Here is a 13635-nt window from a genome sequence, read left to right as displayed (position 1 = left end):
AGCTCTTAGAATGTATAGATTCTTTAGTAGTTCTCTGCTTTAGCCCTTAGTATATTTTTTGTAGCACATTAGAAAATTATGACAGGCTCACCCAGACCTACTCTGATATGCAGCCGTAAAATTGATTTCTTTAAAACCGAGATTAGGGATTAAGGCAATTTACTAGAATTTTATCTTAGGTTTTTTTATCCTGAGCATTATCTGAGAGGAAATGTAGAACTTTTCCCTGAATCCTTATATACCAGACAAGTTCCTGGAATTAAAAATGTAGCAGTTTTCTTCCTGCCCTTTTTTTGTAAGCAGTAAAACATATCCAGAGCCATTAGTTCCTAGAAGCAGTTAGAAAGTGGTATAGAAAAGAAGTTGAATCTCAGTACCAAATTCTATTTTTACCACCTCACCGCAAAATTATGAAAAATTTTCGCTCCTCAGTGATTTGAGGAGTTCTTATTTCTTTGGTTATGTGTCATTGACTTTTTGTATTCAGCACTGCCATATAGAAACAATTAGCTGGTATGGAAATTGTCTATAAGGATTTTATATACAAGAAGAAATTCAGGCTTTTAGTGGAGAGGAGACTTTTAGGGGAAATGATCATTTATATGTTTGCTGTTCCTAAATGTACTCATACATGCAATAGCACAGACTATCACGTGCACCATGCCTTAGGCCAGGGTCTAGAGAGTTTATCTCGTAGCTTCTCTCTTATTTTCCATACTATGTAAAATTATTTTGCATAGTATATCTGTAATTTTTTTCTTAAGTAGTATTTTATTATTTGCCTTTTTAATGTTTCCGTGTATTCTGTTAACTGTTCATTTATTTGGACCATTGGTGTATTATATGGTGCCCTGTAGTATAATGACTCAAACCCCAAACTCTGTCTTGTCTTAGTATCTAGCTGAAACTTCCTTTCCTTGGTTAAATTGATTTATTTTTCTTTATGGAATTCTTTAAGCCTTATATTTTAAACATTTGTATGTCTATGAAAGAGTTGATGTATTAGCCATATTATCTTTGTGGGGTTAACATCATCTACCCTGAGATATAAATATAATTTTTCTGTACTGATACTCATTAAGCAAATAATTATTTGGTACATATTACATGTGGTAGGTCCAGGACATAGAATGACTGTAAGGAAGATAGAAATTTCTGCTTTCGTGGAGCTCGCATTTCACTCTAACGCGTGGGATTTTTTTTTGCCAGTTATGGGCACTGGAGGACTATAAATTGGATGAGCCTGAGAGTCAGAGGGAGAGCGTGGGAAAATGGCCAGCAGTGCAGGCAGTGGTCAAAGTCACAGAGTTGCTGTGCTGGCCACATGTGTGAGCACGTCTGTGGGGTGAGGTCTCTGTGCTCTTGTAAGTCCTTCGGCAGCTCGATAGACATTGAGGGGTCTGATGGGTAAGGACCTATTCATTATATTGCTGTGCCTGCCTTAATCTTTTTTCTACCCGTGTATTTGGGCCCCTCTGGCAAGCTGTAGATTGGCCTGTTGGCTCACCTCATTGTCTTGTCAACTACCTTCTTTTCCAGTTTGAGTCTCAGACTTCAGTTGTCAGCTAGTTGCAAGAATCCATAGAGGAGCTTGTAAGGGTCCATGCCCAGGAAGACTGATCTTGGACCCATCTTACCATTCCTCTCCTTTGCATTTTCCATACCTTTTTTTACTAGAGTGATAATGAATGATAGAAAATATCTAGTTTATGCCAATGAAGCAGTAGAGAGGGGACACAAACTGTTTTCTTGGTTATATAGGTCATCTGATTAAAGGCACTTAGAATATCATTCTTTAAAATTCCTGAGTGGTTTTGATAATATTATAAATTTATATTAAGTTTAGTTTCTTACTGTTATTCATAAGGTAGCGGTCACATGTGAATAGACAACAAAAATTCTTTTTAACTCTAATAACCGATACCTGATAATTGAACAAATGTTTATGTTTGGTGGCTGTTAGATAAGATAATTTATATAAATTACTGCTCTTCCATCTGCAGGTATTCCAAAAAGAAGAGATTGAACCTTTGCAGGTTAAACAGCAAGATGTAAACTGGTTAGGTCAGGGCCTTATTCAGAGTGCTGCTAAGAGCACCAGCACCCAGGGTTTGGAGCATGACCTGGATGATGTCAACGCACGGTGGAAGACTCTCAATAAGAAGGTATTTTTTTCATTCCCTTCATTGTCATTTCTGTTCATTATTATTCTCTAGCCTTTGTTGTGACTAATCATATTTATACTAGTTAAAATTCCCTAAACATTCCTGCCTTTTGATATTGCTACAAACTCGGCAGCCCAAACTGGGGTGCCCACGGGGGTTCAGCGGGCAGCATGGATGAAAGAAGTGAGCTGGGTGAAATAGGACCTCTCCCTGTCATTATCTTGACTTTGATAGAAGCACAGTAGTGCCAGTATGATGGCAGGTGGCCCATGATCCATGACTTTGTGTTGAGTGAGCACACACACCTTCAAAGGTACAGCCGGTACTTAGCTCCAGCAAATCATTCCATGTAGGATCTAGGTTCACTGTTGCCAAATAGTCTGCTTACTTTCAAAGGAACCCAGACATCTCACTTCTTCTATGAAACCTAATTTTCAAATGTCAGCAACTAATTTTACACTGTATGATAGCTCACACTGAGCAAGTGAAAGCCACTGTGTCTCTCTGTCAGTCCTGGACTAAGGGTTTACCACCCTCACTATTGACTATTATCTCTAAATGGTATTTCATTTATGAGATATAGGTCCCACTTTTTTCTAAATACCCATAAGAGAAAACACTGGAAAGTAATGCTCTGGTATCTTAAGGAGATCATGCTGAAACACAACGGCAGCCCTTTGCATGACATAAATTATCAGGACATTGTTAGGGGATGGCCCTGCTTATCTGGGGGTGGCGGTTTTTATTGTAGTTTTCTCCGCTTTGAGATCTTAAGCAATTGTGGCCAGATCTCAGAACTACATTTATCATTCTTTAAAGTCTGATTCATATTGTAGTGCTCTTCAAACACATTTGGAATGTAGTACCAGGTGCAGATATATTCCATAGTGCTTAAAGCGTCTTGCCAACAACTTTTTCAGTCCTGAAGGAAAGGATCTGTGAGAAGGGCAATAGGATATCTCTGTGTAGGACACAGAGACTCCATTTACTAGAATACAAAGGCCCCGGTTTGTCCAAAAGGCCTGTAGGACTTGGAACTGGCAGAATTTAATTGGATACTTCTCAGGCATTTTTCCTAGCAAAATATAAATCTGTTTCTCTCTACTATAAGTTTTTTTTTTAATGATTCTTTTAAACTGTTCATCAGTAAGAAATAAAATATGAAGCCAAAGGATAAAGATAAAAATGACTGGGGCGCCTGGGTGGCTCAGTCGGTTAAGCGTCCGACTTCGGCTGAGGTCATGATCTCACGGTTTGTGGGTTCGAGCCCCGTGTCGGGCTCTGTGCTGACTGCCAGCTCAGAGCCTGGAGCCTGTTTCAGATTCTGTGTCTCCCTCTCTCTCTGACCCTCCCCTGCTCACGCCGTCTCTCTCTCTCTCTCAAAAATAAATAAAAAATAATGTAAAAAATTTTTTTTAAAATGATAAAAATGACTAAGGCGCTGTTTATTGCGGTAACCTTAAAATATTTGAATTATCCATTGCTAATCATAAATGTATTGGGTATTTCCAAAGTCTCAAAGATTTCCTCTTTTACATTACTGTTTGGGATGGTAACCTTTTCTTCCTGGCTTACTTGCTAAACGTTGACTCCTTTTCACCACACTCCTGCCCACTGTCAATGCTTTGGGCAGATTTTCAGTGAAAAGGAAAAGAAAAAACATTTTGTAATGTTTATGTATTCTTTTGAGACAGAGAGAGAGAGAGAAAGAGTGGGAGGGAGAGAGAGGTAGTAAGAGAGGGAGACGGAACACGAAGCAGGCTCTGCCCTGTCAGCACACAGCCCCCTGGGGGCTCGAACCCACGAACCATGAGATCATTCCCTGAGTCGAGACCAAGAGTCGGAGGCTTAACTGACCAAGCCACCCAGACGCCCCGAGAAAGGAAACTTGCGACCCGATGGGAAGATGAGCCTGGAAAGTGGTGGCTGGTGGGCATATTGAACTTTGTAGGAAACCAGTAAATGAGCTGTCACAACGGGTCCTCCGCAGGTAGCTCAGCGGGCAGCCCAGCTGCAGGAGGCGCTGCTGCACTGTGGGCGCTTCCAGGACGCCCTGGAGTCCCTGCTCAGCTGGATGGCGGACACTGAGGAGCTTGTGGCCAACCAGAAGCCCCCATCAGCTGAGTTCAAAGTGGTGAAGGCCCAGATACAAGAGCAAAAGGTAACAAGTTCATGATACTTTTGTGTTTTGTTTCATGTCAGAGCATAACCACGAGAGTAAAACTTTACCTCATGACCCTCTTTAATTGATAGGATATTCTAGTTGACTGTTGATGCTCTAGATACTGTTTTTTAGTCATTTAACAGACACATACTGTACATCTGCTAGGGTTCAGACACTGTTGCAGGTGCTGGCAATTATTGCTGAACAGAAGAGATGCAAGTTCTCATTGAGGTTAAGGTTTAGTGGACAGGGAGGAAGAGGGAGAGACAGTAAACAAAGTAAGTACATTGTGATAAGTTAGCAAGTGATACATAAAGCAGGGATGGGAGATAAGAGTTAGGAAGTGACGGAGCAAGGATGGACAGGAAGTGCTGGAGTGGAGTTTGGGCAGTGCAGTGTCAAATAGAGTGGTCAAGGAAGATTTCATCACTGGAAAGGTAACTTTGGCAGAAATGTCATCATTCCTTTATATAGCAGATTGATCGTATGAAATTGCCTTTTTTTTTTTTTTTTAACAAAAAAGGACAGCTGACACACAGTGTAACATTAGTCTCAAGTGTAGAATACAGTGTGATTCAACAAGTTTATATGTTATGCTATGTTCCCCAAAAGCGTAGGTACTGTGTGTCACCATGCAGTGCTGTTACAGTGCCATTGACTATATTGTCTATGCTATGCCTTTTTCCCCTGTGGCTTGCTCTTTTCATAACTAGAACCCTGTATGTCTCACTCCTTTTTTATAGATTAAATACAGGCAGTTTCTTGTGGCTCAGCCTGTATGGAAGAAGCAAATATTTCATTCATATACGCTAAGGAATGTGTTGTGTCTTTTCTACTAACACAGGACCAAGTTGGAAAGAAAGACACATTTGTTAAAGGGAAGATAACATATAAATAAAATATTTTATGCTCCAGATGGTGATAGTCAGGAAGCATTTAGTGACATTTTCAGTACTAATTTGTCAGCCATGGCTTGAAATGGCACATGGGAGGGGCCTAGCACACAGCACATTGATAAGGTTTTTCTTGTGTGGAGTCTTAAAAAGAAAGGAATGGATTAAGAGGCTTATTTTAGTTTGGTCATCCAATATTATTTCTAAAAATTCTTTGAAGACTCTAGTATATTGGGAATTAACCTATTAGAAATAGATTTGGAGATAAGGATTAAAGAAACATAACATAAACATAAAAAATGATTTTTAAATCATATACCTAATATGTAATAAAGTAATAATGAATAAGCATGTAATAAAGTAATAAGAATGTATAATATTATACATAATAATATAATTGCTACCATTCACTATTTAATTTAAACGTTTGTTATTCTCCCAAAGTTAATGAACTCTCTTGAGCCAACAAGACCTATTTGTTGATTTTGCTTTCTTAATTGCTAGAGGCTTTGCCATTAAAGGTTATCAGAAGTAATCCATAAAATGCATTCTCTTTACTGCCTCAGTCACCTGTGGTCTGTGGATTTTCTAATGACTCTAACCTGTCAAGAGAGTTTGCATTTCTTCCCCTTCTTTTTAAACATGTTGGTTCCTCTGACCACCTGATTTGGTGGTCTCCAAATAAAAGTGAGAGGGTGCTGTCTTTACTTGTTACCTGCAGGTAGCTGTGTGTTTCTTTAATCCTCAGCTATACATCAGGGTCAGAATAAGGAATCCCTGAAGTGTTTAGCATTTTATGTACCTGTGACTTCCTCACTGCTGTTAACCGGTGCCTGTGCATAGCACTTGCTTGTGAAATAATTGTTTCGATTAGATGAGAGCAAAGTAACCCTGGGTTCTGGCTACTTCTTTCAAATGTTCCATTCTGAGGTTTTTTTTTTAATGTTTGCTTAGAATTAAATTGGATTTTTTTCTGCTGCTAAATCCTGAAATACTAGTCTTATTTAACCAGCTTTGGGGATTTTTGATTTGTTCCATTCCCTGTTCATTTTGGACATGATTCTTAAAGCCTCTTTTTTTAGTTTCCATCCTAATGAAAGATTTTAGGAGCTACTCCCACCTAGTAAAGGGAGGCAGGAGTCTGTAGATTTAGCCTCACTAGCTTGTGAAGTTGGTCTGAGTCTCAACTTCCCTCTCTATAATGGTTTGTTTAACACGGGGAGAGGTTTTGAAAACTGTAATGATGTATAGTAATCTTACTTTTCTCAAAAGGACAGGTTATTCTTGAAGGTTTAAGGTATTCCCATTTCATTACAATAATGGGGACTTAGCACTTTTCATGCAGTGGACTTACCCTGGAGCAGCACCTTCTACCCCATTATTTTATATTAAAAATTAATAGTGAATAGCTTAGCAGCCTTATCAACATTAGTTTTATCTGCTATGAAAAGCCCCCATCACAGTGTCTGGCAAAATAGTAATAATCACTAAATAAAATGGGTTATTTTTAAAATCCTACTTCATTTTATGTGAATCTATAAAGAATATGTATTTTTGTCACATATCAAAAGTACTTAGTATGTTTTCCATTACTTAAAGGACGATTATTCCTTTGTCCCTCCCTGCCTCCCCTTTTGCTTCTGGTATTTAATGTTCTGTATCAAGCTTCTCCAAAGATTGCTGGATGACCGCAAGTCGACCGTGGAAGTGATCAAACGCGAAGGAGAAAAAATTGCCGAAACGGCAGAAGCTGCAGACAAAGTGAAGATTTTGAAGCAGCTGAGTCTCTTGGACAGTAGATGGGAGGCACTGCTTAATAAAGCTGAAACACGGTAACTTTCATACTTAACGGTCTTTTGAAGGAGTAGCAAAGTCTTTAATCGCTGATATTTTGCATTTTGATAATGCTTTTCTTCAAGCTTCATTTTCCTATATTTATCATGTATGTGAACAGGTAGCAAGGGCTGGTGCCACTCTCTTCCCTCCTCCCTTGGTAAGGTCTTATAGTCGCCGGATATATCTCAGCTCTTGGTTTTAGAAAAATAATTCCCTCGGGAGTAATTCATTTATTTATTAATTACACAGCTACTGCCTACCCACTGTGCATCAGGAACAGAGCTAGGCCTTGGGCGGTAGAGGTGAGCTGGACAGATAATTTCTGGCTTCAGGGGACAGTCTAACGGTGTTTTATAGCCATTGAAAAGAAATGACAAATGTGATATTTCAGAGTAAAAATATAGGGTGCTGTGGAAGCATGTAACCTAGGTTCCTCCTATTAGGGAAATGGCAGCTAAGCTGTGTTTTAGAGGAGCAGGAGTTAGCTAGGAAATGAAGTAGGTAGAAGGAGGCCATCATGTTCATGAAAGCTAAGAGGTCTAGAGCATGGCCTACTAGGCTTTGGAACTCAACATGTTTCTTAAGTACATTTTTTCATTCTCCATGTTGGGATCACATTGACCAGTGTTGAGTAGTAGCCACACTGGAATGTAACCATAGCCATATAGACTGGTTGGGTTGAAAATAGATGAACCACTGAACAGAATGATTATCTCCATAAATTGCTACTTTGTTTGAAACTGCAATCATGACGATAAAAGGATTTGTCTAATCTTAAATATTGGAGTAGGATTCATTATAGTTGTGGGAACATAGACTGAGATGCTCCTAAGTTGGCTAAAAACTGCATGTCCTTTAGTCTTGTTTTCGGGAGATTATGCCTTTTGTGTAATTACCAGGACATTGTATCCTGCTGCCACGGGAGATACTCTCAGTACTTTATAAAATAAATGAATTAATGTCTAGATCCCTGCTTTACTACCATAATGGCTTTCTTTTCCTAAACCTTTCTCACAGTGGAATTAAATAGAAGGATAGTGGTCCTATTATGATTTATATGCTGATTAATAAAGTCACTCACAATTTAAATCACAGTAAACTAAATTTAGTCACAGAATAGTTTTTTTTTCCCCCACTGATTATAGATGATTGGATATTTGAATTTAGAAATAAAGAATCTGGAGTGTCTGGGTAGCTGAGTTGGTTGAGCATCCAACTCTTGATTTCAGCTCAGGTCATGATCCCAGGGTTGTGGGATAGAGCCCTGTGCTGAGCATGGAGCCTGCTTGAGATTCCTTCTCTCTCCCTCTCTCTCTCTCTCTCTCTCTCTCTCTCTCTCTGTCTCTCTCTGTCTCTGCTCCTCTCTCCTGCTTACATGTATGTGCTCGCTCTCTTTAAAATAAAATTTAAAAAAAAATAATTTTAGTAATAATTCAGAAGTTAAAGAATAATAATTGTATTCATTTTTTAAAGATCAAATATGTTTCATATGAAAATTTTAATAGATATATAAATGTGTAGTTTAAGATATATACAGAAATTATATTCAGTAGCATGTGCCAATCTTCCAAAATTCCTTTGGTTTCCACAGAAAGCAAATTTCTTAAATCATGCAGTTTCCTAAGAATTATACATGATAGAAAGTTATGACAACAATTCTTGGTCCCAGGATCTGGTGCTGAGTCAGGTACTCTATGCAGAGACCAGCACAATCTTTTGTCCTAGGTAAAAACTGAGGATGGGGGGAAGGTAGGTTTCCACTTACAGGATACCATTCTAACTGAAGAACTAATGTGTTTTTTCTAAAAGCATTTCAAGCAAAATAAAAGTGTATTCAAGTAAGTAAACATCTGAAGAAATCCTCTTTCATGATATTTTAATCCATAAATATTAAATACTGCTTTTGGAAAATATACATGACACTGTACTTTTTTTTTTTTTGGCGGGGGTTGGGGGTGGGAATAGACCTGACACACTACTTTAGTAGGAGTCATTGCTCATTCTACTGTGGGGGAAGCTATAGATGGTCTTCAAAATTTGAATCCACTTTTGACTGGTTGATTAAGGAAGTCATAGTAACTGATTGAAGTTAATTAATATATAAAACACTTAGACAAGAGGCTTGAACCAGAATATGTGTTCAATAAGTTGTTTTTATTTATTGTCATTATTGCCATTATTATTGCTGCTATTGCTATTATAACAATACTATTATTATTCTATAGCTATTATTGTGTTGTAACTAGATTTCTTAAGAACTTCAAAAGATTTAACTATTTGGGGTTCGTCTGTGCTTCACCTTTAATTGTATTTAATAGGACAACTATTTTAGCCTGTCCTTTAAATGTGAAAGATCTTAATTTTAACGTTAGTTGTTTTCTACAAAAAATGTTTAGAATGCAGGAGCATGAGTAAAGAGGTTTGTTGACTATTTCACACATTCTTCATCCCTAAATGACCTTTACCTTGGCACATTTATAGGAATCGTCAGTTGGAAGGCATCTCAGTGGTAGCGCAGCAATTTCATGAAACCTTAGAACCATTGAATGAGTGGCTTACAACCATAGAAAAGAAGCTGGCAAACTGTGAGCCCATAGGAACCCAAGCGTCTAAACTTGAGGAACAAATTGCACAGCACAAAGTAAGATACCCATTGCGCATTAGTAAGATTCAGTTTTCCATTTCCTTTGTGGTTTTATGTCATAAATTTGAGTTATGTACTCTTGTGTTAATGCGTAATTGTAAATTAAGCCCATTTCAAATGTCATTCTTTCGTTCGATTTATGTTTTCATTTTTATTTGTCCATCCTTTTTGTTTCCCTTTCCTTAAACTTTATTTTAGGCCTTAGAAGATGACGTCATCAGTCACAATAAACATTTACACCAGGCTGTTAGCATTGGCCAATCCTTAAAGGTTTTGAGCTCCAGGGAGGATAAAGATATGGTGCAAAATAAACTAGACTCCTCTCAAGTGTGGTACATTGAGATGCAAGAGAAAAGTCACAGCAGGTCTGAGCTCCTCCAGCAGGCTTTATGTAATGCTAAGATTTTTGGGGAAGATGAAGTTGAGCTGATGAATTGGCTGAACGAAGTGCATGACAAACTGAGCAAGCTGTCAGTCCAGGATTACAGCCCTGAGGGGTTATGGAAGCAGCAGTCTGAACTTCGGGTATTTTATTTATTTTATTTTATTTTATTTTTTCTCTTCAGTTGTCATTATTTTTTCAGTCTTTCTTATTTCTGGATTATTTTATGTTCTCATGATTTAAGTGAATTGCTATACTCAAAAAAAGACTTTGCCTCTGTATACAGATTACTTCTAATGGAGTCACTTTAAAAAGAGATTGAATTCATCCAAGAGCCAGATTTCCCCCTTTTCCTTTGTTAATTGATTGTTGTACATGAAGACCCATAATTAACTGATAGTCCAATATCTTCATGTAAGCTGGTTCCTGAAAAGGAGATAGTGTGTTAATTAGGGTAAATGAACATGAGACATGGGCCATGATGGTTTAAAGAGGAGGGGTAAACAAGGGAACAGGGATGAATAGTTGAAAATGGGAGGTGTCAACTTAATCTCTATGAAACAGAGTTCTCTAAGATCAACCAAAGCTAATTGTGATTTTTCCCCCCACCATAAAAATCATACCTGTGTCTTAGGTTCTGCAAGAGGACATCCAACTCAGAAAACAAAACGTAGATCAGGCATTACTAAATGGTTTAGAACTACTGAAACAAACAACAGGTGAGAATCTTTCAAATCAGATCATCATGCACTTAGCATTTTTGCATTGCTTTCTAAATGTTTTAGGGATAAGGGAAAAACAAAATCCTTTATAATTCTGAGGCCATTCCAAGACCATTCTGCAGAATGCTTTGAAGACTGATCCAAGGGGGTTTTGGATATGAGCTCACTTTTCTTCTCATGATCTCATTTGAGTTCCTAATGAAAGTTGTGTGTATTACTCATAGCACAAAGCACTGTGGCGCAGGACATGGTCAGAGAAGCCCACAGCAGAGTTACAGTCGTTTTCCACTTGCGGGAGGCAGTTGTTCATCATGAGTACACAGGTTGTAGACCAGTTTTTAAAATTTTACGATAGTTTGTGTTCAGTGACACATTCTGTGGCTATACACACACTTCATTTCTCCATTCTTACACTCACTAAGAAAACAGATACAGACTAACTCGTTTCAGTAGTTCCTTTGGCCATAGGAATGTTTCACTGTACCTGTGTCCAGTTCAGCATCCATATTGTCTTATGGGCCAGTAACATTCATTACGAGTTGGAGGAGTTCAGTATAGTATCTAGAACCTTGAACCAGGATCCTGGACGCAGTTTCTCTGAGCGTCTGAAAATGAGGTGGAGGCGAGCAAGGACCTATGGATTGGTGCAGATGAGCTTATTATTTTTAATATGTATATATGGACATTCCATGCATATGTACCACATACACACACATGTGCACATATACACACACATGCCAAGCACTGGTATAAACGCTTTGCAAATATAAACTTGTTGAATTTTTATCACAACCTTATGCGTTAGATTCTGTTATCCCTGTGCAATATTGAGTAACCAAGGGCACAGAGAGGTTAAGGGTCTCCTGCATGGTAACAAGCTGCAAAGTCAGTATTGAAACCCAAGCAGTTTTTAGCTCCTGAGCTTGAAGTCGAAAAACATCATATAGTTAGTTGCAAACATGGTGCTTTCATATAACTGAAGAAGGCACTGTAGCCCTTTCCAGTTTTATATTGGCACTTTCAGAGCTGTTTAGATTTGCCAGAAATCCTGGGAAGGATTAAAACCTAGAAAAGGACTTCTTTTGGGTCAGATCATCTTTGGAAAAATGTCTTCCCCCCATCCCCAAGAAAATCTCATCAGTGTATGATAATATCTGAAGAAACCCTCCCTCTGAGGGTTTTCTTTCCTTCCCTGAGATAATGACACGCCTTTGAAATTTTAGGTGACGAAGTTTTAATCATTCAAGATAAATTGGAAGCCATTAAAGCAAGGTACAAAGACATTACTAAATTAAGCACGGATGTAGCCAAGACCCTGGAGCAGGCACTGCAGCTTGCCAGGCGCCTACATGCCACGCGTGAAGAGCTCTGCACCTGGCTGGACAACGTGGAGGTGGAATTGCTTTCATTTGAAACTCAAGTTCTGACAGGAGAAGCAGCAAGCCAAGCGCAGGCGAGACAAAAAGTAGGCTCCGATTTATGCATCTTTGGATTCGTTTGTTATCTTTTAGGGTGATAGTCTCATGTCATTACTAATATGCTGAAAGAGGCCTTGACGGGTGGGGACCCAATAGAAATTGGCAGTAGGTCAACTGTGTAAAACTTCGCAGAGCCCAGAGATGAAAGCCTTGCATTTATAGTTTGTTTCCAGAGTCTGATGGTTGGGAGTATAGTTTATTACACAAGAGACAGAATGATGAAAACAGAACAAAAAAAAGAGTGAAAATCATTGTTTCAGAAATACACATAATTTGCTTAGAATAACAATACTTGAAGAAGATAGATGTATAGCATGAGGTAGCTTTTCTACTCATATTGCAGAAGTGGTATTCTGTCATGCTAATTTTTCTTTTCAGAGATAGCCTCTGTTTTCATCATCCCTGAAGTATGATCACATGTGGGTGAAAGGGAGTAGGGAGGTCAGGCTCACTGAGTCTGTAATGATTCAGCAGGAATGATTTAAAGGCAATATGTTCTCATTTTGAGGGTCACTTAGTTTTGGCTTGGACTTTATTCTTTATTTTATTTTTCTGGTACCTAATTACTTAGAGGTTACCAGAAAGCAAAGCATAATACATGTTAACTTGCTTGGTTTTGTTTCCCAAATTTTAAACATTTATATTAAAGTTCAAAGATAAAATCTTTGCCATGTTGACAAACGAATTGTTCTTTGGAACTCCTCAGGAAACATTTTGTATTTTACAAAATAGCTCTAAGTAGCAAAGTTTCTAGAACTTAACTGAAACTCAGGGACCAATGCCTGGCCTAATTGGCCTGCAAAGGACTTTAGCCCCCAGAAGAGTTAAAGGAAAAGCCTGTTCCAACTCTTAAGCATTACCCACAGATTTGTGTGTTTTCTGAATTCTGTTTGCAGGAACTGAAGCAGGAAGCTAAGAACAGCAAAGCCTTATTGGACTCCCTTAACGAAGTGAGCAGTGCTTTACTGGAGCTGGTACCGTGGAGGGCGAGGGAAGGGCTTGAAAAAATGGTGGCCGAGGACAATGACCGCTACCGATTAGTGAGCGACACCATCACTCAAAAGGTGGAGGAGATCGATGCTGCCATTCTGAGATCACAGCAGGTAGGGGCACGCAGTTTGTTGTCTAGGCAATAAATTTTCTCCCGTTGTTCTCAGACCCTTTACCTGAACAAAGATGTCTGTTAATAGTGTTTCCATTCATTTGTTATGCTTCAAAAATGAAAGGAGGGATTTGAAAAGATTTGGGGTTACTTTGACATCTGAGTGCCAGGCAGGGCAAGGCTAATCTGTACATTGTTAACAGCCATCTGCCTCATTGTAGCCCAGACTTGCACCCTTACCAAATCGGT

At 38.7% G+C, this 13635-nt stretch overlaps 1 protein-coding gene across 2 annotated transcripts in view; it reads left to right on the top strand.

Annotated features, from left to right (window-relative positions):
• DST (dystonin) overlaps nucleotides 1-13635 on the top strand; it is a 503880-nt gene that overhangs the window by 421600 nt on the left and 68645 nt on the right. For both annotated transcript variants that reach the window (XM_077769079.1, XM_077769080.1), the window contains 8 exons: nucleotides 2004-2165; nucleotides 4156-4326; nucleotides 6888-7054; nucleotides 9540-9699; nucleotides 9901-10227; nucleotides 10719-10803; nucleotides 12030-12271; nucleotides 13181-13387. In XM_077769079.1, the coding sequence (XP_077625205.1) occupies nucleotides 2004-2165; nucleotides 4156-4326; nucleotides 6888-7054; nucleotides 9540-9699; nucleotides 9901-10227; nucleotides 10719-10803; nucleotides 12030-12271; nucleotides 13181-13387 (1521 nt within the window). The remainder of the gene's footprint in view (nucleotides 1-2003; nucleotides 2166-4155; nucleotides 4327-6887; nucleotides 7055-9539; nucleotides 9700-9900; nucleotides 10228-10718; nucleotides 10804-12029; nucleotides 12272-13180; nucleotides 13388-13635) is intronic.

Source organism: Crocuta crocuta, unplaced genomic scaffold (genome assembly GCF_008692635.1).
Source record: "Crocuta crocuta isolate KB4526 unplaced genomic scaffold, BGI_CrCroc_1.0 scaffold205, whole genome shotgun sequence".
Classification (NCBI taxonomy): Eukaryota; Metazoa; Chordata; class Mammalia; order Carnivora; family Hyaenidae; genus Crocuta; species Crocuta crocuta.
Note: the sequence above shows the minus strand (reverse complement) of the source record. Positions and strands in the feature narration are given on the sequence as shown.